Genomic DNA, 24,776 nt, shown 5'->3' on the forward strand with positions numbered 1-24,776 from the left:
TGATCATGGTGGTCAGAGCATGACTTGCCCCCTAAATTATAACATGAACATTGTATACATACATATATATATATATATATATATATATATATATATATATATACAAAATCTTACAATCTGTCCAAAAGCTCTGTGTTGAAGATTGAGTGTGTGCGTGTGTGCACGCTTGTGTGTGTATGTGTTTGCGCACTTGTGTTTGTGTGTGTGTGTGCGGGTGTGTTAAATTCATTGGATGAGATTAATCATTCAAATGTGTAAATTCTTCCAGCTGGATTCCACCCTGTGGACTGCCACAGCCAAATCCATGCTTTTGATTATTACACTGGAGTGAGGCCATTCCGAGTAAGGTACTCATGGAGGGAATCCTGCCAAATACTCATTTCAGTGTAACAATGGAAACTCAGATTCTTATTATATTAGGTTAATAGGCACTGTGTGATTGGGGAGATTTTCTCGTTATTTGGCGTTAAGTGCTCAGGCTGTAATTTGTTAAGTCTTAAATCCTTCTCATCCGGGTCAGTAAGGATTTGTGCAGATAAGAGTTTCGTCTGTCCTCATTTTATGTACTGTGACCAGGGCTGGGCATAATGCTATAAGGGCGTACCCACACTAGGCAATCTGTTCCGTGCCTGAGCATGTTTGACCCCCAAAGTCCGGTTCGTTTGACTAGTGTGATCGCTCCTTACCGTGCCCGAGCCCGCTTGAAGAGATGGGCTCGGGCACGGTTCAGTTGGACTCGGGCACGGTACGCATCAGTGTGATCGCTATAAGAAGCAAAGAGGAGGGCAACAAGACTTTCTGTAGGGAGAGTTAATGTTTTAAGAGACTCTTCAGCTCCTGTGTCTCAGTGTCACGGCCCAGCTACCGCTGGTGAGTGGCTGTGAAAGGAATAGCTAGCGTAACCTAATGGTGTGTTGCTTGAATACGTGAAACAAAAAAAGAAAAACAACCCCCAAAAAAATGGAAAAAGGCAGACCTCTTAAACCGAGGCAGCAGAAGTGAACTCAGCACTGTCATCTGTGCTCCCACAACCATCAAAGCCACAGCGGTGGTTTCAGTTCAGTTTATGTTTTTTTTATTATTATTATTATTAAAATGATGGCACAGCTGCATTGGTCCAAACCCCAGTTTCTGGGAACTGACAACAAACAGGTGTCTGTGAAGTCCCAGTGACACAAATGGCATACAAAAGACAAGTGCTTTGGTTGTGGTCGGCCCCAAACGAAACCACTCTTTAGTGGCGTTCGAGCTGCAACAAACAGCATTTGCAAACAAATAAAAATCATTGTAAGCCCCCTGACAAATGCTCTACTCTGGTTTCCTCATCCAGACCATATCAAACTATAGACACCAGTGTCCCAGTCCTGTTCAAAATTGGCCTTACGATAGCTGGAAGGGACGCTCCCTCTAAGCTGCAAGGATACTTTGCAGCATGTGCTAAACAAAACCCAGAACAAAAAGTATGCTTGTGCAATGCGGAGCATGTCTGGCCTGAGGACTAGCATTAGAAAAAGGAGACTTTAAGATTTATTTGACTGGTGCTGGCATTTAAAAAAAAGGATTAGAGACCTTCAGTGCTCATCCTTTCCCCTAACTGTTTCTGTGTCATTAACTTTTCAGGGTTTATGACATCAGTGTCCTCACTCTACCCTGGAGGATCTCACTATGTAGTGAAGTATAATTGTCCCAATATGTCGATGCGGTGTTGTTCATGCAGCATAGTTACACTATATAGTACAGTATACAGTGGTATACAGTGTGAAGGGATTAGACATTAGAGAGTAGAATTAGCTAATAAGCCAAACTGGCTGTTTGCTTCTGGCCTTTGAATCATTTCACTTGCAGCTGATTAGCTGCAACATTGTTTGCCTTGCTTATCCTTCACATTTCCTCCAGTTCATTACCAAAAGAGAACTGATTTCTCAGCTGACTTATCTTGTGAAGAAAAAGTTAAATAAATTAATAACAACATGTGGATTTGTACATTTGTTCCCCTGCTTTTCAGAGTTTTGGTCTGGTTTTTTTGGTTTTGGTTTTCAGAGTGTTTTGGTCCTGAAACCTTGCTGTCTTGTTCAGTTGTGCTGGCTTGTAGGTCTGTGTAGTGTAGTTGTGCTAAGTTGGGTTATGTAGGCTTGTAGCCAATTTTGGCTTGCCTCCATAATGACCCTCTCAGTTTAACGATCCTGAAGTATTCCTGTCTTGTTGTGCTGGATTGGTCTTTAGTGTAGTGTTGGTTTGTGGAGTGTAGTTGTGTTATACTCGGTGATTACACGCTGTTATGCTTTTCTCCGTAGTAAGTCTGATGAGAATTGCTCCTGAAGTATTTCTTTGCTTTGCTGGCTTTGCTTGCTCCGTAATTGTGTTTTGACTTTCCTCCACAGAAGGTCTGCTCTGAAGTACTCCTGAAGTATTCCCGTGCGATGTCGGTTTATTTAGAGTAATTGTGTTTTGCTTGTCTGCGCAGTGAGTCTGCAGTGTAAGATACTGAAGTGTAACTCGGAGTTCTGGGCCTCCACGTCCCGCGCGGGCCCGGAGGAGGAGTTCTGCACCGCCCTGCGCGCCTACAACACCTGTGTCCGCCGCACCGCCCGCACCTGCCGGGGCGACCTGGCCTACCACTCCGCCCAGCACGGCATCGAGGACCTCATGAGCCAGCACAACTGCTCCCGGGAGGGCCCCACCTCCCAGCCCCGCCCACGGACCCCGCCCCCGCCTCGCCCCGACAGCCAGGAGCGCTCGGACAGCCCGGAGCTGTGCCATTACGAGCGAAGCCTGCCCCGCCACGCTGCTCCCCTGAACTACACCCACTGCGGCTTCTTCGGGGACCCGCACCTGCGCACATTCAGCGACGACTTCCAGACCTGCAAGGTGGAGGGGGCGTGGCCTCTCATCCACAACAAGTACCTGTCCGTGCAGGTGACCAACACGCCAGTTGTGCCCGGCTCCTCAGCTACAGCCACCAGCAAGGTGAGAGAAATGTCCCACTGCCGTCATACCTGTCACTCTCATCTTTTATTACTCGATTGCTGTATTATTATGCACAGCGGTGCAACTTAGTGGTGAGGAACAAGGCCCATAACTGAAGGGTTGCTGGTTCGATTCCCTGCTGAGGCACTGCTGCTGTACCATTGGGCAAGGTACTTAACCCACAATTGCCCCAGTGAACACACAGCCATATAAATGGATAAAACTGTAACCTATGTAAGTCACTTCAGATAAGAGTATTGGCTAAGTGACAATAATGTAATGTAATGTAATTGCTACACAAAGAGCCCCCGAAGCTAAACTGCATTAGCTTACTCTCCGGCTATGAGAGTGAACTCATTTAAATTACAAATTACTGCCATGTTTCCTGGGAGAAAATAGGACCAGGGCAACACAGAGGCAGTCACACCACAAGATATATACTTGCCACAGCCAATCACACACACTCCCAGGGTTTTAATTTCTCCTGGAACCACTCTAGGCTACTTTTAATTTCACTGATGAACAGCTCTGAGTCCCGGTATCTTGTGTTGTGAATTTTCACAGCTAAGTTTTTCCCAGGTGAGAAATATACCACACAGAATGGCCTTGACTTTTCTTAAAAGAGACATTGATACCATACTGTTATGCCCATGTTTTATTTTTTGAGAGAGAGGTTCCGATGTGACGCTTCAGCTCCAGAAGATGTGAGGTTTTTCACCTCAAAGTAACCCACGGGGCAATGTAGGGCGGCAGTGTAGCATAGTGGTTAAGGAGCAGGACTCGTAACCGAAAGGTTGCTGGTTTGATCCCAGCTGGAACACTGCTGCTGTACCCTTGGGCAAGGTACTTAACCCACAATTGCCTCAGTAAATATCCAGCTGTATAAATGGATAACATTGTAAAAACAACTGTAACCTATGTAAGTCGCTTTGGATAAAAGCATCTGCTAAATGAATAAATGTAAATGTAAAGGTGGCATCGAAAACTATCCATTTGGAGAATTCCACATTTTATATAATCATTTTCTAAAAGAAAGGTCTATCCACTAGCTGGTCAGTGTCTTGAGTAATCAGACTGTTGTGGATGAGAATGAGGTCATCTTTTTTTAACTTCGGATCATTAGTTTGGGTTTTGAATTCGTTTGAAATGCTGCAGCAGTTCAGTTTTGGTGCCGTTAGGGCTCTGCTTAGCGTTTGGATGAGGCCCATGGCAGATGAAGAGCTTATAAACTTAACAGTCAGTGAAGGCTGGCATGAGCCCTGCAAATCCGATCCTAGAGTTATAACAGCAGGAATAACTTACGTTAGCAGGCTCCAGACCACGCATTTTGAAGCTAGTGTTAGATGGTGTTTGTCAGTTGGTGCTTCTATGCGACTTTGAGCCAAGAGCCAGTTTCTGAAGTGCACAGGAAACTGTGGATATCATCTCCTTGTTGACTCAGAGGTAGGAGCTTGTCATCCCTCGTTATTCATAGCTTAGCATTGTTTTACTTTACTGTGCAGTGGATATGTTGGAGAGCAGGTTTGGAAATGTGCCACTGCACCACTTTGGTGTACAGGGCTGGGTCAGGAATCACTGTGGCAGGCCTCAGTCCCGCTCCTCCGCTCTCAAATTCAAATTCAAATTCAAATTCAAACAAGCTTTACTGGCATGACCATGCAGGTGTACTGCATTTCCAAAGCAACTTGCACACATGCAAATAAAATGGTTATTAGCCTCCTTAAAAATAGAAATATATATAGAAATATATAAACATATAAATAAAGTAAACATACACAAAAACTCACACATGCTTCCCGCCCATTGTGTCTCAGGCTGTGGCACTCAGACACATACCATGCTGCCAAAGGTACAGTGTTTCACTCTCCCCGAAGAATGTGTAATCTCTCTTTACCTTCTGATATGAAATGTTGGGATGAATTTTTCAGAATATTTAAAGTATTTTTCTCTAATTATTTGGAATTTATTACAGTATGTGGGGAAAGTGCATCTCTGTTTCTACCTCACCTCACTGTGAAAGGATTTACACTTAAGTCATGTTATTTAATTCCTTCGTGGGTTACACTTTAGTTATGTTATTTAATTCCCTCGTGGTGTGCTGAGGGATTGGTCGTTTCACTAGTGTGTCTTTTGCTTGGCATGGCATGATGTTTTGGGGTTTTTATGTAGAGGGGGGAAGCAGTGTCCCATAGTGGTAGGGAGCAGGGCTCATAGCCGAATGGTTGCTAGTACTTAATCCATTATTGTAACATTTCTTCAGTAAATATAATGGGTGACCATGACAGAGGGCCACAGATATAGGGCCACCGTAGGCAGGGGTGCTTGTGTTCAGACAGCAGGGAGAGGGGTCTGTCCTGCGGTTTTGGAGTGATGAGGTACTCTGCTGGTTGCTTTTAGGATGACTTTCCTTACAGTTGGGCACACAATAAATGTATGGAGCACTGTGGCATAGTGGTAAGGAGCAGGGCTAGTAACCAAATGCTGATTCAATTCCCCGGTGGGCCACTGCCGCTGTACCCTTTGGCAAATTACTTTAGCCACAATTACCTCAGTAAATACCCAGCTGTATAAATGGCTAAAACTGTAACCTGTGTAAGTCACTCTGGATAACAGAATATGTTAAATGATGCTAATGTAAAGTACATGTTGACTTCCTGTCCAAGCTTTTTAAATTCACCACAAAGCACTTGGGGAAAGAGCTTGATTTAGCTCACCCAGATGGTAGCTGTCAGTTCTCAGACTGACACTGTACAACCACAGGACTTTTTACCATTATCATCCAATTGAATTTGAATATATAGCTAGGCAACCTCACAGGAAGTGGTACTTCAGTCCACTTCCTCTCCTATACGTTACTGTTTGTTAATCATCTGGGATTGATTTGATGTAAACTGTACACACCTCAGGAAACCAGCCCAAGTAAAACTTGAATAAGGAACAGTTTTTGAACAGCTGCTTGCTTGTCAGGGTATTGCTACAATCTTATAAGCATTCAGGTGGAACATATGCCTTTCTGACCCCTATGTTTGTTGTTAAATACCTATCTGTAACACATAACAATGTGACAAATTCTGAAATCTTTCCTTTTGTTTGTTTTTTTTTTTTTTGTCAAACAGCTGACCATCATCTTCAAGAACTTCCAGGAGTGCGTGGATCAGAAGACGTACCACGCTGAGACGGATGAGCTGCCAGCGGCGTTCGCGGATGGCTCGAAGAATGGCGGGGAGCGGCACGGCGCCGGCGCCCTGCGCGTGGTGGAGAAGGTTCCGGGCCAGCACGTGGAGATCCAGGCCCGCTACATCGGCACCACCATTGTGGTGCGGCAGGTGGGGCGCTACCTCACCTTCGCCGTGCGCATGCCCGAGGAGGTTGCCACCTCCACCGAGGACGGCGACAACCAGGACCTGTACCTGTGTCTGCACGGTTGCCCGCTCAACCAGCGCATCGATTTCCGGACCTTCAGGGCACGGGCGGCTGAGGGCCACGCCCCTGCCGTGCGGGTTAGGGGGGCCACCCCTCCTCACCACGGATTCACATACTCATCAGCGGTGGCCAAGTGCAAAGAGCGCCTCCCGGTGGAGGACCTGTACTTCCAGTCCTGCGTCTTTGACCTGCTGACATCCGGAGACGTTAGCTTCAGCCTGGCGGCCTACTACGCCTTCGAGGACGTGAAGATGCTGCACTCAAACAAGGACAGGTACCACATTTTTGAGAGGCCCACGGGGGTGGGGAATTCAGCCGCCCGTGGCCCCTCGGGCACGCCGCTGCTGTTCCTTCTGGCGCTGTTGCTGTGGGTACAGTGTGGTTTCACGCAGCTATAGCAACGCCGTGGTAACATGGCGCTTGCACAGACCCCTGCCCGCAAAACACTCCATTTCACCATGTCGGACCTCAACTCTCGTTCCCTTGGTGCGTGCTTGGGGTGCACATGTTCCCCACCTTCCCCCAGACGATGGGGGCAAGGGCAGGGCACAGTGCTTCAACCACAGTCAGACCACCTCCTCAGAACTCACATTCTGTCTCTTCATATCTCATCGACTACATCAGGAGAGGGGCAGTGCCGTTCGAACATTATCTATCCAAGTGTGACTTGGACCTCTTCTCTGATTAGAAGCTGTCCTGGCTGTGGACTTCCAGCTTTGAGCAATTTATGCCTGGGGATACTGAGGTTTGGGAGGCGGTGGGGGGGGGGGTGGTATGGAAGCACCGACAGGCAGAGAGAGAGCGAGAGAGGGGCAAGTAAAGACTTTATACTCTTTTTTCTAATCTCTGTGTGATAGTCCCTCTCTCACTGGAAAAAAAACCCAGCATGAACGTTACTGTGCTTTCTGCAGTGGAGTGGAACAGCTGACAGGAGCAGTCTCATTAGTGATTAGCAAGGGCAACCAGGGGCGTGCAAGCTCACTGGCATGAATGCGTGCGTGTGTGTGTGTGTTTGTACTTGTATGTGTGTGTGTGTGTTTGCACAGTGCATTTCTAGGTTTGGGAACAGCCCGGCTTTTGGGATGGGACCCCTCGTCCAAACGACCGCTGGTTGAGCGAGCCGGGCTGTGTGCCGCTCGGATTTATGGGTCGGTGCTCTGCAGTCCCAAGCCAGCTGTTCGGTTTACGCGGCTCAAGGCGCTTCCTGGTGCGTATATGTAATACCCAGGGCTCTAAAGGAGGGGAAACCCAGAGTCCACCTGCCAAGAGTGAGCTGGCAGCCAACCACGAAAGGCTTGTATGTCACCAGCAGCCAATGGGAGCATCGCGGTGATGTTCGACTCGCCCCACATCGCCCCGCTTTCATCACAGTATTGATCACATGTCTGGTTGGTTCTTAATCGTATTTTAGGGACGTGAGCTTTTGTTCGGAATGTAAATAAGATTTCTATTAAGGAAATGAGCCCCCTGATCGAAACCATGGGAAGAGTGGCTCATTCCCAGCCTCGTGTTTACAAGGCAAATGTCTCTTTTTTTTTTTTTAGTGGAGTAGTTTTTTAAAAGGACAACATCTGCATCCACACGGATGTGCACAGAGGACAGGCTGCAGAAGGGGCTCCGTATCATCAGTTAAAATGGTGTTTAAAATGGCGTCGTGCAGTGGAAACGGAGAGGGAACGTGCCTGTTTCACGTCAGACGGGGTCCTGAAGCAGCCAGCTCCCGACACTGACACTCGGCAGGGTTGGTTAGCTCCCGCTTGTACAGAGGTGCTCCCTAAAAAGACTTGAGTCGGCTCTTGACAGTAGAAGGACGGCGGCCGAGGGGGCAGTGCTGTGGGGCCCGTTCGCCCTGCCTCTCCCTGCAGACCTGTGAATTTACGGATAATGAAAACTCTTTTTTGCCAAAGAGCAAGACGCCGTGCCAAGCATTTACCGAACAGCTGAGCTCTCCCTCTCTCTCTCAGGGGAGTAGTGGCGGTCCATGAATATGTGTTTAGACTGAACAGAGGCCTTGATTGTGTGCGACTGTGAAAGGTGCTTCTAAATTTGACTGCTGGGAGAGGGGCTTTCAACAGTGTGTCTGTAGGGGGGGTTCAGGAGGGATTTTGCCCTTCTCCCTGAATATGTGACTTTTGACAGCCTCTCACTGCTCAAGGTCCGCTGGGCAACCCGATATCACCGCACAGATCCACCATTCCTTGTTTATGCACACTGTGAAGCCTGAATTGCGTTTTATGTACGGAGAGGCAGGTGGGTGAGGAGGCGGCTGGCCAGGACTGAGGTCTCCACAGCACACAGTGTGCTGGCTGTGTTATGAGTTCTGCCACTTTGATGCATTGCTGGTGTTGCGTTACCCCGGTGTTTGAGTAACGCCTGCGCCACATGACTCATTTGTTTAAGTTACAGGAACTGGTCGCTGCGTTGGATTTCGCTGTGAAGGAACAGGAAGTGATGTATCGGTGCGACCTAAGTGAAATATTTATTTATATGCGCACGCCTGGCCAACTATATACAAGGAGACTAACAAACAAAACGTAAATGCATAAATAAAAATGACGAACGAGTTTGGAAATCAGTTACTGCTGTCTTACCTGCGTGTACTCACTGCCAACCCCTTACGGACAGCAAATGGACTCCTTAAACATTCTTCCAGGTCCTCGCTGGAAGAAATAAGTGACTGCCTGAATACTGGCACAAAACCAACGGAGAACATTGTGTCAACAGCTGACATGAAACCTGCACAAGTTAACAGTTAGAAATATAGTTCATTTTGTTATTAGAATGGCTCTACAGGAATAGGAGGATTATCTCCGTTACAGTTAGAATTAAGACTACATACACATGTGAGGCTAAATCATAACACAGTAATGTTACCTGGCATTTAAAGGAGCAGCCCCCTTGGTTATGAGTCCTTTTCCCTAACCTCTGCTGCCCACGTCAAATAACTCTTGATGTGTCACGACTGAAGTCCACGGTTTTAAGGCAAAGCACATTTTCTTCATTTCCACGTACTGAAAGTTTAGTTCTGTTACGGCTGCTTTCTGAGAGCTTTGCCAGGGTGCCGTGTTGTTGGTTTGGAGTCGTTTTCTATTGCCCTTGAAATGGGAGGTTTGGCAGCCGAACTGCCGTGTTACATTATATGAAATGAGCGTGCCCTTTCGCTCTCCAGAGAGACTTTCAGGCCACTTTTCCTCACGATAGCGTTTGATCGACCTTATTACTGCCATAGGAACATTCACTGGTGCGGTCCGTGTGCCGTTGCCTCCTTTTTTAAAATAACTATCAAGCTAAAAACGATTGTAACGTTGGAAATTGTGTTCCGTGATGTACTTTTGCGTCGTCTGCTTTGATTGATGGTTTGATGTTTCGTGTGTGATTGTGTTTATGACTGTGAGTTGTTGAGTTCGTAAAAAAATACTGTGTTGCCCTGTTGTGTTGGACTTCAGTTTCCATTTCGTATTAGAGGAGGGGTCGGTGAATGTGACCATTTTATTCAGAAATGGATGTTGTGAAAGCATGAACGCCGCAACACCACACATGTGTGGGAAGAAGAACGTGCAAATTTCACGTGACAGCTGTTCGAAACCCATCTGCCATTTAACCCTTCACGCATTAGGCTCTTCTCTGTACTTGTGAGAACAATTCAGCGTGCCAACATATGCTTCAATAAGACTGAGCATATATTTTTATTTTAAAAAATTCTAATCAGGTATCAACAAAATAGAAAGGGTGCGGTTTTGCGGCGTTCATGTTTCTTTTTTTTTATTTAAAAAGCACTTTATGTTTTTATTCTCCTTGTTGCTCTTATTTGATTGGAACTTGATTGTGAATGGAGGACATCAGATTTTTGCTCGGAAAAGGGAATAAAAACTAGCCAATGTACAGAGAGATCAAGCTTTGTATGTATGTAGGACAAACCGTTGTGCGGCCGCCTGTATATACTGTAAATTATTTATTGAGAAAATTAAAGGTGTCTCGTTCATTTGTTTTTTGGATGTCTGTGGTTTGTCTCCTTATTTTGTGACTTACGATCGCACTCATGTCCCATTCACGCTGGCCACATACAGGCAAACAGCAAAAAACAACAAAAAAACAAAGACATCTCTTTGCTGCACTGTTTACTTTGAGGAGGAGCTTGCTAACATAAACAAAAAAAAACATGTAAATAAGTGCATGCACAGTTTCTGTCTCTTCTTTTGTTCCAGTATCAGAATTCCTCAACAGATAAGTGTTCTGACAACCAAAACAAAACAAACCAGTTAGTAACACCATCAACAGGTTATATGAAACACTGCTCCATAAAACTGAACAGACATACTGTTGCTGTAATGGGCATGTAAGCCCCCAGTGGGCAGTAATTAAATGGCTAAAGACAAAGTGCGGAGAATCAGGTCTGCAACTTGGCCGGAATTGCCCTTTCACACATGTAGCACGCAACAGGAGATTGTCCGTGTCAGATGCGTTCTCACCTACAGGAAATACTCCGCTTTGGTTTAGGTGAGGGGCGGCGCTTGGGTAGAGCGTGCAGGAGGCAGGACATGACGCAAAAAGTACGCTGCAGAAATCGCAGTGGCTGTATTCGAAAACACCTACTGCATACTGTGTACTGCATGCTACAGAAGTATATACTGTATACTGCATGCTATTTTTCAGTGTAGTACCCAGTATGCGACCATTAATAATTACATTTGTAGTATATTACAGTGTCGCTTGAAATCATTGCGAGTTTAGAAACGTCCAGATTCCCTCATGGTATTTTCCAGTTAGATGCCACTTGCATTCTCATGAGTGAAAAGTATTGATGAGATCACCTAAAGTATTCGTGAGGTGAAGTATTTTCAGGTTTTTTCTTTTCGATGTCTTACCTTTCAGTGGTACGGGTACATAATGTGGCAAGGAGGAGGAGAAGGCGAACATAGCTATTGTACTTTTGGGTAGCCTATAAAAAAATCACACATATCCATCCAAATGGTGCTACTGGTACACATAATTTATTATTAATTATACATTTATTATAACAGGAAGGTAAGTTTTTGTTGTTCGCTATGTAATGTTAGATCACCAGTTCACCTATCTCACTATACCTATCACTATTACTTAGCTACAGCCTAGCTAGCTACTAACCAGATAATAAACTACTAACCAACTTTATTAATCATCCTAAGATATGTTTTGGCAGTATAGCTATAGCTAAATATCTCATAATGATCACTGGACTCAAAATAGCATGTATTTGGAAATATCTGCAATGTCAATGAAACAGTGGAAAGCTATGTACAGGCACGCGGAAGAGAGTACGAGGCAGATGTTTGTATTCTTCCAGTTTCGCACCAGTCGCGTGACAGAAACGTCATCAACACGCCCACTCGCTCGCGGTGGATTCTCCGGAACATTGCCTGCTCTGTTCACACATGGGCTCACTCCGACATGAGGCGGAGTTTGTACTAGAGAGCTGGCAGAAAGAAGTCCATCACATGTCCGGTCCGACTGATCCGGACATTTGCATTCTCCCATACAGCTCCTCCGGCTAAGGGCCGGATACGTTCCGGCGTCCAGTGCAAGTGTGAAAGGGGCTTATGTGAGATGGAAGGCGCACATTGGGAGGAGGCTGTATCGACACCTTGGGGTGGGAGGACTCAACTGCAGGGTCAAACAAAATGTTTTTCGAATCTCATAGCCTGAGCAGCAAGTAGCAATGAAAAGTAATGAATCGTTAAACTTAGAATTGAAGGACAGCATTGTGGTCAGGGCAATATTAGCCTTTAAGCCAATCATGACAGCCATTCACCAACTTTCATTTACCCCCTACCCTGTCTAGTATCCAGCTTTCCCGAAAACCTTAATCTTCCTTAAGTCCCCTTTCAGTCTTATGAATTTGTAATGTATGGATTCACTAGGAGTCTTTTGAAGGCCATAATATATGATGTTAACACATTAATAGCAGTAATCACAGATGGATAAGTTTATTCATATTTAAAAGCATTAAGTATATGCTAAATAAAGAAGCTTAGATGGTTTGATGAACTGTCACATTTTTCTCAGAGAAAAGGCACTAAATATGTTAAATCTCTTCATAACTCATGTGCTCACTACCTGGAACCAGTTTTTTTTCATTATCCAAACATATAATACTGTAAACCTCAATATGGTGAGGTTTATAATCTTAGCCAGCATATTTTGTAGTTTCCTCGAAGAAGTCCAGGGGATTTGTTAGGCATGGACTCCCTTTAAGTAAACCATCCTTCATGACAAATATTTTTCCAGGAACAGTTCTGACCCATCCCAAAGTCCGAAATCCTCCATGAAACGCAAGTTAAACTAACTAGTCTGTAGTTTCCTGGATCTGTGCGATTCCCCTTGCAATGCAAAGGGAATGTGCAATTTTACACATATGTATAATATACATATATGATGTATAATAAAATGCATATAAATATATGAAATACACACATATAAATGTATATATAAATGTATGTAATTATACATTTATATATGTATAACATATGTGTATCTTTGCACAGCTTAATGATGAAGCCTATGATTTGTAACATGGTTAAATTTAATATAAGACCATACTAATGACACTCTGCTGCCTGTCTCACCGGAGGTAGTGACAGGCTGTGGTTCATCACAATTTGTGAGAGGAATATTTCTGCAGAGCACATTTTTCACGGGCCAGTTACATAAAAGTAAATTGCTGTGACTTTTTTTTTTTTTAATAGGAAAAGCCAAGCAGATGTGAATATGCGCGGTGAGCAGTGATCCAGCTGGAACATTAGGGAGTATTACACAGTGACTTCAAAGAGAAACAAAGGAACGTCCACCAACTTTCCCTTCCCATGTTGCTCTCAGACAGTGAAACCTGGGTGGTAAAACTCTCAGTGGAAATAATGGCTCCTGGCCATTGTCTTAGATCCAGCCCTTTCACCTTTTAACTCCTTGAAAAACCCAGAAAAAGCCAACTTCTTCTTTTTCTTATTCCGTATGATTTTCTGTATATGCCTCCTCCTTCAGCTACGTTTATGAAACTTGGCCAATACCTTCAGCTAGTGTGGGATTGCACTGCTTATTCTTTTTGTGTCAATACCTACAATACTTTTTGAGATATTAACAATCTGACTGTGAAAAATTCTCTAACGACTAATGTGGATGGAATGTTTAGAATCTGAGCATTCTAACACACAGGCCGCTCTTGAGCGAAGCTTGTAGTAGCTAACTGCTACCATGCTAGGCTTTTCCCAGCCAGCTCCGTGTCTGCCCCCAAACTTTCATTTCTACTTTGTCTTGGTATTCATCAAACTGTAAAGGCACTTTCAGCATAAAAAGCATAAAACTAAAACAGAAGATTTTCAGCCTGGCTTGCGATTTTCTCTGCATATTACACATGTAGCAACTAGCGAGACTGTTCCTGTGTCCAGTTGTGTACTTTAAGTAAATTAAGTAATTACTTAAGCAAAAAAAAAAAATGAGAAAGTAGTGTTAGCTGTGCTCATAGTGGAAATTCAAATCATTGACCCCCCCTCCCCTCCCGTCCACCCCCTCACCAGAGAGCCACCCAGTCAGATTATATGTATTCCTTGTCCACTGTTCAAAGCAGCGCTGGACTTGATTCCATGGACTGCGCCAAGTTTCTCTAGTGGTCGGTCCGCCAGACTCTCTCGGTTTCTTGTAACTCCCACCTTCATGGGAGCTGGGAAAGTGGGCTACATTCCCTGGCAGGTTTCTCCCTCGTTCCGGCTCGAGACGCCTCCGAGGAATGCGCATCGATCCAGCTGAGAGGCCAGAACCGCCTCACTCTCACACCGTAACCCAGATGCAGGGGACTGTAGCAGCTCTTTCATCACTTCTTGAGGAGAACAGTCCCTCTTAGAAAAAAAACTCAGTGGTCTGGAAAGCAACACTCAGCTAGGGAAGATAACAGCTCAGTTGTCAGCTTCTGGTTAAAAACAGCATGGATCCACTCCAATTCATAACATTACCAACCAAGACAGAATGAGATTTCCTGCTCCTACCCGGGAACTCTTAGCAGTGTCCATTGCTGACATGACACCCCACCACGACAGAGTGAATAAATGCCAATATGACAAGCAAAAGAATACTCCTTTGCAGACAAAAGTCCCATGATGTCTTTCAAGAGTCCATGAGCAGGCCACAAATGTAAGGATAAGCCATGTGCTTATTATTGTCACTATCACACCTACCCTTGCCTACTGTGTCACAGAGAACTCTTCTGCTCTCATATGAGACAGAAGTAATCAGCACATGGTTTTATTCAATGTAATTTGGCCATTAGTCTTAGCTTGCAAAACAGCTGAAGTTAAGTGAGGTAGGCCTTGGTTAATTATTTGGATGAGGTCTTTAGGAATACCAGGTGTCTGCTGGTAGTTGTGTTGGTGAGCCAGCAGAGGGCAGTCTTCCTCCTGGACCGAGTGCACCCCATGCCCCAGTGCAGTGATAGGGACACTGTACTCCGCGCTGGCAATGAGAAATGACCAGTATCCTTTCAAACACGCTCATGATGACAGCTTGTCATAAGCAGCAGGTCTGGCGTGGGACGGACAGTGGGCTAGACCAGACTGGTGATTAAGGCTTGTGGTGAAAGAAAACACTCCCTTTCCAGCCCACCCATTATGCCAACCCCGCCCCACCCTCCCTGCCACCCCACAGCAACAGTGACTGTTTACCCCAGACATAAAGAAATGTCATGCAGATGTGCAGAGCCAGACCGCCACCTGGTGGCCAATAGGGATACCACCTTCCAAATAAATCCAAAGTCTAAACTTGCTTTTGTCCTGTTTAAATGTACAAACAGATTATTAAGGTGGACCAAAAAAAAAAAAACTTCAGGCATTTTCAGGCCTCATTTCTTTGTTGTAAATAGCTGAACATTTAAAATTAGAGCGGTGATTTTTTTTTTTCTTAATTCAGTACTCATTGTGTTCAGATTACTATGCCATTCTATTCATCAGACTGTTGTTAGTCAGTCTTTGCAAAACTATAATACGTCACTGTGCAAATGAGACTAAGTCTGTTTTTAGACTTGTTTTGCTCATGTCAAACTTTTTTTGTAAAAGATAAATACAGAATTGCAGCGAAATCTGCAGAAGGCTCTCAATATAAATAGTTGCACATGTAGCTGCTCAGATGCTTAATATAATTGGGCATATAATCTTCGCTCCTCTGTCAGAGTCCTTCCTTTTACAGCCATCACTGCTGCACTCTGTGTTGCCCCGAAAATGCGAAATCATAGAGAAAATAATGCATTCATTTACAGAGGATGAGATACATACGCACACAGTGGGCCCCATAGCATCAGAAGCCATCACTGCATTTCACTCCGGGTAAAGAGCTGGTTAAATGACATGCTGTATCTACAAACGATTTAATTCACAGAATAACAAACAAAAAAAAATAAACTGATGAATTCATTTACACTGTTGTATTCTGGTTCAGGGAGTGCTGATCCATTATGTTTCTGAAAGTTGTAATCATACAGTTACGCCACTAGATGGCGTCCAACAAGTGTTCTTGCGATATATATGACGTAGCCACATGGTGGAGCACTGACCTTCTATTCTTGACTAGACGGAACCTCATGAATAACGAGTCCAGTCTAATAAAAGAGCTCTAGCTGGAGTTGCTAAAGCTCTACTTACTGGCTCATCGAAAGTAAAATACCTGTGGGGGCAATGATGTGTGAACATTATCAACTGTGATACTTGAAACTTGACCTGAATTACATGCCATAAACCAGTCTGATGCCTAGCCTCCATAATGTTGGCATGACACCTCTATGTTACTGTGTAAGAGTTATAAAAAGCAGTCATATCCCCCCCTCACATGTTCTCCAACACCATAATTAAATGGCTCAGTGAATGTTTGTGAGTGCTTACAGCAAGCGATAGAAAGAGTTACGACGTATGCAGCCGGATAATTCACTCTTTAGAACTTACTGTTTCCCTTTTTTAGCACAGTGGTTTGTCAGTTTAGGTCTATAAAACGATAAATACTCTTCATATAATTTGTTCTGTTTGTTAGGTTGTTGCTCTGCGTTGCCTGTGGTGCCCTCTAATTGGATTCTGAGCAGGTGCACGATATTCAAGATAACTAATGAAGCAGACAACGGCGCTCCACCTCATTCTAATTCTGTCTGAAGTGCCAGAGGCTGTAATTTTGTAAAACGCTTTGTAACACACTTGAATCTTTTAAGGTGGCTAGCGGCTTTTTAGGGCGTTTAATTTAATTTGTTTTGTTTTAGTTTTTTGGTTATGTTGTTGTGGGGAATTTTGGGTCCGCTTTCCTATTTTGGAAAGACCCGAGCTGCTCCCTTTTCACACTCTCTTTCATTGCTGCTCAGCCACGCTGCTGTCATGGAGGAAAACTCATCACATGTGTAAATAAAATGTCACTGGTGATCAGAAGTGTGGTGCCGGTTTATATCGGGCTTTTCTGTCTGGTTCTTTACACACTATGTTATAGCTGGGGGTTTAACCCTCTGGTTAATGTAGTATAGAGGGGTTTTGGCCTTAACATGTTTACTTTATACCAAAGCAAAATGTAGCAAGCAAAATTCCTCTAATGTGGACATAGTATTTCATAATACTGCACAGTATAATTTACAGATTAATAATGTGTAGACATAGCCTCACATAGGAGTCAACTGCCAGGCCTGCTACTACTTTCTGTAAATCACCTCTTTAAAAACCCACTCAATGAAAACGCTGACAGTAACGACTGATACAGTATAATAGGTCCTTCTCATCCTTTTATCCACTTAGAGGATCTTATTTCATCGCCACACTTTCCATGTAATTTCATTTTGTTCGCTCTGTCATTTTGTTTCCATTAGTTTCATAATTTCACAATTATACCTCCCTTGAGATTATGCTTGGTAATGCTTTATTAATTGATGATCTCCAAATCTGGGCGAAGCGTAAAACCCTGAAGTTGTATGATGGATAGACCCAGTCCAACAGGCAGATAGATGGATCTAAGATTTTGAGAGATGCATTCAGGGCTGAGACCATAAAAATGTCAGCATTGTGATACACTAGATGATGTGATTGTTTCCAAAATGTGCAACTGAAAGCTTTGCTATAACAAACAGGGAGAGTACTTAGAATTTTGACATATAACTTTTTGATATATATAATATAGATTCCATCTATCTATCTGCCTGTTGGACTGGGTCTATCCATCATACAACTGCAGGGTTTTATACTTGGGAATACTGACAAACACCTGACAAATTGTATATAGATGCAGTATGACCAACACAGAATACTCAACAATACTCTTCCAAGTAAATGCTTGGATATTAAACCAAAATTTGATTTAATATTTCCGGAGTTATTAACAGCTCTTTTGTAAGAGAGAATGTTTGTCTGACATGTTTATTTTCATTTACTGTAAGTCTGATATATAATTTAATTGCACAGTAGCTGTGTATCATTTTTTCTGACTGGCATTAATTCCAGTGAATACTATTAAATTTTAACCAGGGTTAAAGTGGATAAAAAGATGCCCATTCCATATACCCAGAAGTCTAAGTGAATGCAAGCAAAATAGATGGCTATCATTTGTAAGCTTATGAATTCAGTGTGAGCGCTGTAACCCATTTCCCTTTCAGATGAAAATATGAAATTAATGACTTATGGCTTAAAATAAGTCACAGTTGAAACTAGAATATGTTGGTGCCTTATTGCATACAGCTGCTTGTTTCAACATGCTAACAATATCGTTACATGCTAAAGGCATGCTGAAACTGTCCTTATGCTATGTTTCCCTCTGGTGCACCTATCATATCAGGATAACCTAGATGCTTAAATGTCTGCTTTTGAGATGTGTCTCAAGTACATCACCCTTGAGAATGTTTTAGAACACACTTCCAAACCAGTATATAAGCCCAAGGATAAAAGCAAGTGTTGAAGACTGTGTCTTTACACTAAAATATTTTTTTTCTTCCACATGTGGAATTTCAATAATAAGTTTATTAAAGTTCAGGAGGACAGAAATTTTCTATATGCAAACCTACTCTCTCCAAACCAATCCAAATTAGCAAATGGTGTATAGAGACTGACCACTAACCTGTTTTTCCTGTTGCATCAGATGACAGCAACGCAACCCCCCCCCTCCCCCCCACCTTTGGGACCTCTCCTTCTATCTGCAGCTCTCAGTCTCAGGTAGTGTTCAAGGGTCTTCTACGTGGCTTAGACCTTCTCCCCAGTTGGTCAAAGGGGACCTCTTTACACCATTCAATGGCCGTGCTGACATGATGGTGTCCCTGAAGAACTGGACTCTGAGTCAAGCCAAAGATCCCAGCAGACCTGCTATTTGTTCATGCTATGCTCCCCTTTTTCATTAATAAATAACCTTAATGTAATTTCATTCACCTTGGCATTTCTTGTCCTAGCGAAACATTAATAAAATTTCAGGTTTATTTAAATACATAGTCTTTGTAAATATTGTATTGTTGAGGTTTCCCACACTCTTCATACAGTCTTCAACTCCATTTGAACAAAGTCCTCATTATTTCGTTGATTGGTGCAGTTTAAGTGACTTTCCCTTTATGTGAACGACAATGTGTCTGCCGTCTTTAAATTCCGACCAGGCCATTAAAAGTTAAAAATACAACATTGCTTCCACCTACTGTGAAAGGACTGATCTCGTTGGTTTTGGAGAGAGGCTATTAATCCCTTAAACAGACTTACTGACTGATGCTTGTGTTGCCTTAGTTGTTTGTGACAATATCTTCAGCTGTTTTTATATGTAACCTAGGAGGGAGTGTGGACATCTGAATTGTCCTCTGCAAAGTCTTATATGGAGTAAATGGCTGTGGGCATTAATCTCTGGTTAATAATCTCTGGTTGAGATTCACCTGTTATGATTTGTGTTCTAGTGACTGTTGTATTGTAGTATACTTGGCTTCTGTCAGGTTAAGTCGTGGCAGGGCTTGAATAGTGTTATGCTCACACTCACTGGTCTGGGAGTGATGTTAACCATGTCTGACACTGTTGCTCGTTTAAATTTGAATGGACACTGTTCTGTTCTATTGTGCTGGAAGTCGCTCTGTGTAAGAGTGTCTGCTAAATTAATGTCATGGAATGTGTTCAACAAAGTCCTGGGGCTTCATCTATAAAATGTTCTTACACACAGATTTGATCTTAGAATGTACGTATGCTCAAATCCATGCCATAGTTCAGATTTATAAAAACGGTCTTTGATGTGGAAAAGTACTTAGCTCCACGTCAGGGTCCAATTTGGCGTACCCATCTTTCCTTGTGGCAATGTTGGGGTACTGCAGGTATTTGGAAATCTAAGAGAGCCAACATGTCGTTTGCTGCCTAATTGTTTCGTCATATTATTATTATTATTATTATTATTAGAAGTAGTAGTAGTAGTAGTAGTACAATAAAGTTATTAATAAAGTAAAACAACATAAGCTAGGAAAACAAAACAAAAACACACACTGATTTTCCAAAACTATCTACAACCATCCAGCTGGGCACAATTTCAAGATCATTTGTGATTTATAGATTTCACATCTGGAAGAGTGGCGTACACACTTTTTTTTACGTTCATTTTCTCTGAATCACACATACACACATTTCAGAAATGATTATAAATGAGACTATAAATTATAATGAGGCCCCTGGATTCATTTGGAAAGGTGGGCCTGCTGAGGAGCTTAACTTTAAAAATCTATATCCCAAAAGTGGGAATATCCAAAGGTAGCCTTGTGAATTCAGAGTGGGATATCAGTGTTGTGTTGAACTTGTTGAACATGAAGCTGCCATTTTGAAACTGAAACTGCTGCTGTCATATGACTGTTGGGAAAATGTGTGCAGCTAGTTGAGAGAGTTCATGCCAAGGAATAGTAAAATTGTGTGTACCAGTATGGTGGTCATTTTTGTTGTTTTCCTTGTGTGAACGAGCTACTGTATATTTTGGGTGATAGAGAGGAGATGTGACCTATACAGTGAAACTGTTTTTTCCCGTTGAATTAAAACTGACTCTTGTGAAAGAAAAAACCCAGAACACATTATTTGACTTTATCGTCTTTATTTATTTCACACATCACCATGGCCCATGCCTTCCTCGTGTCAGGAGACGTGCCATAGACTGAGGTCCCCAGGTAAATTATTAGCGTGAAGGAGAACATAAGAACATATGATGACAACAACAGGCCATTCGGCCCAACTAAGCTCACTATTTCTTAATTAAAGAGTATCCAAAACTGCATCAAGTCTAGACTTGAACACAGCAAGGGTCTCTGCCTCAACTACATGAACTGGCAACCTATTCCATGTATTGATAACTCTTTGTGTAAAATAATATTTCCTTATATCAGTGCGGAACTTACTCTTAACTAGTTTCCATTTATGTCCTCTTGTTTTACAGACTGAACTCACCCTAAAGAATCTATTATAGTTAACCTTATTGATTCCTTTTATAAATTTAAATACCTCAATTAAATCACCCCTAAGCCTCCTCTCGCTTAGTCTAAATAGGTTAAGTAACTTGAGTCTTTCCTGGTAGCTTTTATATTTCATGCCAGGAACTAATTTAGTTGCCCTTCTTTGAACCTTTTCTAGAGCTTTGAAAGACAGGAGAGCCTTCTCCTGTCTCTCAAACTGCAATTGTTTATTTCAGTGTGAATTGTTAAAATCATCCATTTCATACCTAACAATAGGCAGACCTTTTTGTCAAGGCTATTTCAAACAAGTTAATTCTTTAATGTGCAACTTGTCACAGTATATGTGTGTGTGAACCAGCTATTGGCTAACAAAACACATCTGGCCTAATTAACAGGTATTGCACACAGGTGTGTAGCTCGAGACTAGGAGCTCACTGTTTTTTTAGAGGTTTGGTGTGTACTGTGCTGAGGCTGGTTCATGTGTTGGTTGGGTTTAAATATTAATATTTTTCCTACGTTTTCTCTTTCTGTTCATTTTTCATGAGAGGCGTTGGCTAGCTACGTTAGAAACAGTGAATTACGGTATTTTCTATTTTTGACTTTCACTTGTGTTAGTGAACACCACTACATTGGTAAAGAACTTTCTAAAGACAGAAATGCGGTTTGGTTTTGTTTTAACTGCCACCCGCAATGGCCGAATCAACCCACGCAACTACACGATTTCATTAAACCGTAAAACTGATTGCGCTTTCCCCTGAGAGGCACTCAGCTCTCATTCTTGTAGGCTGGTGAGCTTTGCGTTTAAAATGGTGCATAGTTTGCCTTCCCGCAGGTGTAGCAATGCAAAACTACTTGATAAACACCCCTCGTCCCTCATCAAACGGACACAGCTCTCATCTGTACCTAGATATTGCGTTACTGACGCAAGGGCATGCAAGTAATATCACTTGTTCTTGTATTGTACAAAGTATCGAGACTTCGTTTAACTGTAACTACACTGCAAGTACACTGTAGAGAAATAAAATTTTAAAAAAGTAAAAATTTCGTAGTACCAGTATTATTGAATATTTTTTTCCGTTTTTTTCCTGTACGGTAATAACCATCTAGGATATCCAGAGAGTTTTTACTAAATAAGGATGGTAATACGTAAAACGTATTTACATTCGTTATTCGTCTTTTTTACAGAGGCTGGCATTTATATTTGTTCGGGGACAGGGTCGTAGCCGGACGGTCATGTACAATGATAAACTGACGGGTCCTCCCCATTCAAACTACTGAAGAGAAAAATCCCACAACGTCTAGCACAAATGTCTTAAACAGGTTTAGTGACGTCTGCGCCGAGCTCTTCCGGGTTTTGCTCCATAATCCACATTTCCTCCAGTTACCACGCATTCCATATAAAACGAGCAGGAAGAGATGGCAATCGGAACAGCTCTTTGATTGTAAAGACTGCACGCTGCGAACAGCCAGAGGGAAGCATTCGGCGACACCTCAAGAAACACGGGTCTTAGAAAATGAAATGAAGGCTATGCTCTCAGTAAGGCTTCTTGTATCCGTAAAAGATTCTCACGGGTTTTTGAGCGGAAAGCGTAACCACTGGAATCGCCGTTATACAATACCGCTTGAGGAACGGTCAAACATATTGTAGATGTAATTGCGAAATCAAGGCTGAATACGAAGTGCATTTCGTGCATTAATACAATTCTAAATACAACATTTTGTATTTAGTTTTTTGCTGGTAGACTGGCAGCTATCAGCGTTACGCATTCGTTGATAATTCATGGAGCGCTCGAAAATGCGGAGGATGGTTCAGTGTCATATCGTCTGTATTCTGGTGATTGCGGTGGCTTGGGGTGTATCTGGTGAACCACAAACTCTTCCTTCGCCGACTACGCAGTTGAATTCGACATCACCCGTCCGCGAGGAACAACACTTTAGTAACAGCACCGAACACTCATCCGCCGTGGGGTCACGCATCTCCTCAATCCTGAGAGATCTCCCCACTTTGAAGAACATCGTCATTTTCATCTTCGTGTTCACGGTTTTTCTCATCACATGCTTGGTCATCAAAGTGTACAGGTAAGCTGTGCGCATTTGGTGTGATTTAAACTCCACAGTGTAGTTACATTGCATCTGAAATGATCGTACATCATGTGCCATGGTTGACATAGCTGACAAGACCATTGCAAAAACGCGCGAGTCCTTGTTTCTTTTAAATATTCTGTATCTACCAGTTTTTCCTCAGCAGAGTCATCTGTACAAGTATAGCTTGTGCGTCACAGTTGATTTAATTACGGCATCCGTAATGAGAAAGTTGGCAGAAATATGATGGTGCCGTTCTTCGGTAGTTTACAATGCAACAGCTGTTAAAAAGTGTCGGGTTTATTCCAAGATATAAATTAATATCAGAGAGCAGCTGTTGGATAAACTATTACCAGTCATCTAGACAGATTAATGACTGCGAGATGCTTGTTTAAGTAAAGAGGGAGATGATCCATTTCCTAAACTAACAGTTTATTAACATGTTATTAATCGACGTTGTAGCCATTTTTCTGGCTACGCACGCCACACAACTGAATATATGAAACAGTAATGGACGGATTTAACATACAGATATACAGAAAAGATACGCCGTGTAAAAATGTATGTTGTCACGCGGTGCTGTAGCTTGCATAATAAATATGTCGTTGACCTTTGTACAAATTACAGGCACATCTGTCTGTGTGGTAAACCTTGATTGAGCTGATAAGTTGTCTTTTTTCTCCTCATATTTTCGGTGTAGAACGGGGAGAAAAATAAGAAAAACACGAAAATACGACATCATAACGACGCCGGCCGAGCGAGTAGAGATGGCACCTCTAAACGAGGAAAACGATGACGAAGACGACTCGACTCTCTTTGATGTGAAATACAGGTAGGAATAGCATTCCATGTCCTGTATGTATATAGTAATGAGGCTCTGTGTCGGACTCAATGAAGTGGTTGCACTTAGCCTACACTGTTGCAAAACTGTAAGACTAAACAAAACTTGGTAAAAAAAAAAACTTGTTTTTGACATGCAGTTCTTTTTTATTTGATACAATTCGTTTTAAAATGAAGGTAGGCCTAATTGAATACACATCAAAGAAAAACTGTACCTATCTAAATGTGCTCGAGATTGATGGCCAACGTTAAATGTGTAACTGAATTTCAAAGAGAAATCGTGTTTTTCCCCTGATGTTAAAATCTCCGCAGCAGGCTTTCTGCGGTCGTTCGAGTAAAATGTTAACTCACATTAAACATTAAGAATAGTGAAGGGTAACTCTAGATTATAAATGATTTTTACTTGTGAAAATAAGTGTTTCTGGGAGGGGAGAAAAAAAAAAGTGAAAATATTTTATAATGAACATAAATAAACGTTTCCCTTTGTTCATACAACATCCTCAGTTTTCTTTCAGCTACAGAAACATGAGGAAGTAACAGAGACACGAAGAAATGCATTGTATTTTTTTTTAACTCACACATCCAGAGTGATATTGTTTCAATTAGAATAACAAGGCATGGAATGTTCCGTTAGGCATGATTTTACAAATAACCCCGTGGTTCTGCTCGCGTGACGATGTTTATCACTTTCTGCGACCAAAATAAAGATGGTAACAGAGGGAGAAGGAATGTTTGGGTTTCAGAAGTTCGTCATCGCAAGCCGCATACACACACGCACACACACACACACCAGTCGGCCTGTAAATCTAAAATAGCGACACTGAGGTTTTGACGCCATGTGCTGTCTGATACCATTTAGTACAAGAAAACTATTGCAAGCTTCATTAAGCTTCAAAGTTCACACAGCCTTAAAGAGCCACAACCAGTGGATGCCTGTGGGTGGTCTATTGCCTATTTTATTATCATTTTAAAATTAATTTTAAATGAATACAATTAAAATGGCAAAAAACTAAAAATAAATGTTTTATTGTATGTTTGATTCAAATGC

General features: G+C 42.6%; 1 protein-coding gene across 1 annotated transcript in view; it reads left to right on the forward strand.

Annotated features, from left to right (window-relative positions):
- The window catches only part of LOC118782159 (repulsive guidance molecule A-like), an 11,918-nt gene extending 4,962 nt beyond the window's left edge, over positions 1–6,956 (forward strand). Inside the window, exons 2-3 of the mRNA XM_036535443.1 lie at positions 2,465–2,967; positions 6,084–6,956. Of these exons, the coding sequence (XP_036391336.1) occupies positions 2,465–2,967; positions 6,084–6,788 (1,208 nt within the window). The 3' untranslated portion in view covers positions 6,789–6,956. The remainder of the gene's footprint in view (positions 1–2,464; positions 2,968–6,083) is intronic.
- Positions 6,957–24,776: the final 17,820 nt, after the last annotated feature.

Source organism: Megalops cyprinoides, chromosome 8 (assembly GCF_013368585.1).
Source record: "Megalops cyprinoides isolate fMegCyp1 chromosome 8, fMegCyp1.pri, whole genome shotgun sequence".
Taxonomy (NCBI): domain Eukaryota; kingdom Metazoa; phylum Chordata; class Actinopteri; order Elopiformes; family Megalopidae; genus Megalops; species Megalops cyprinoides.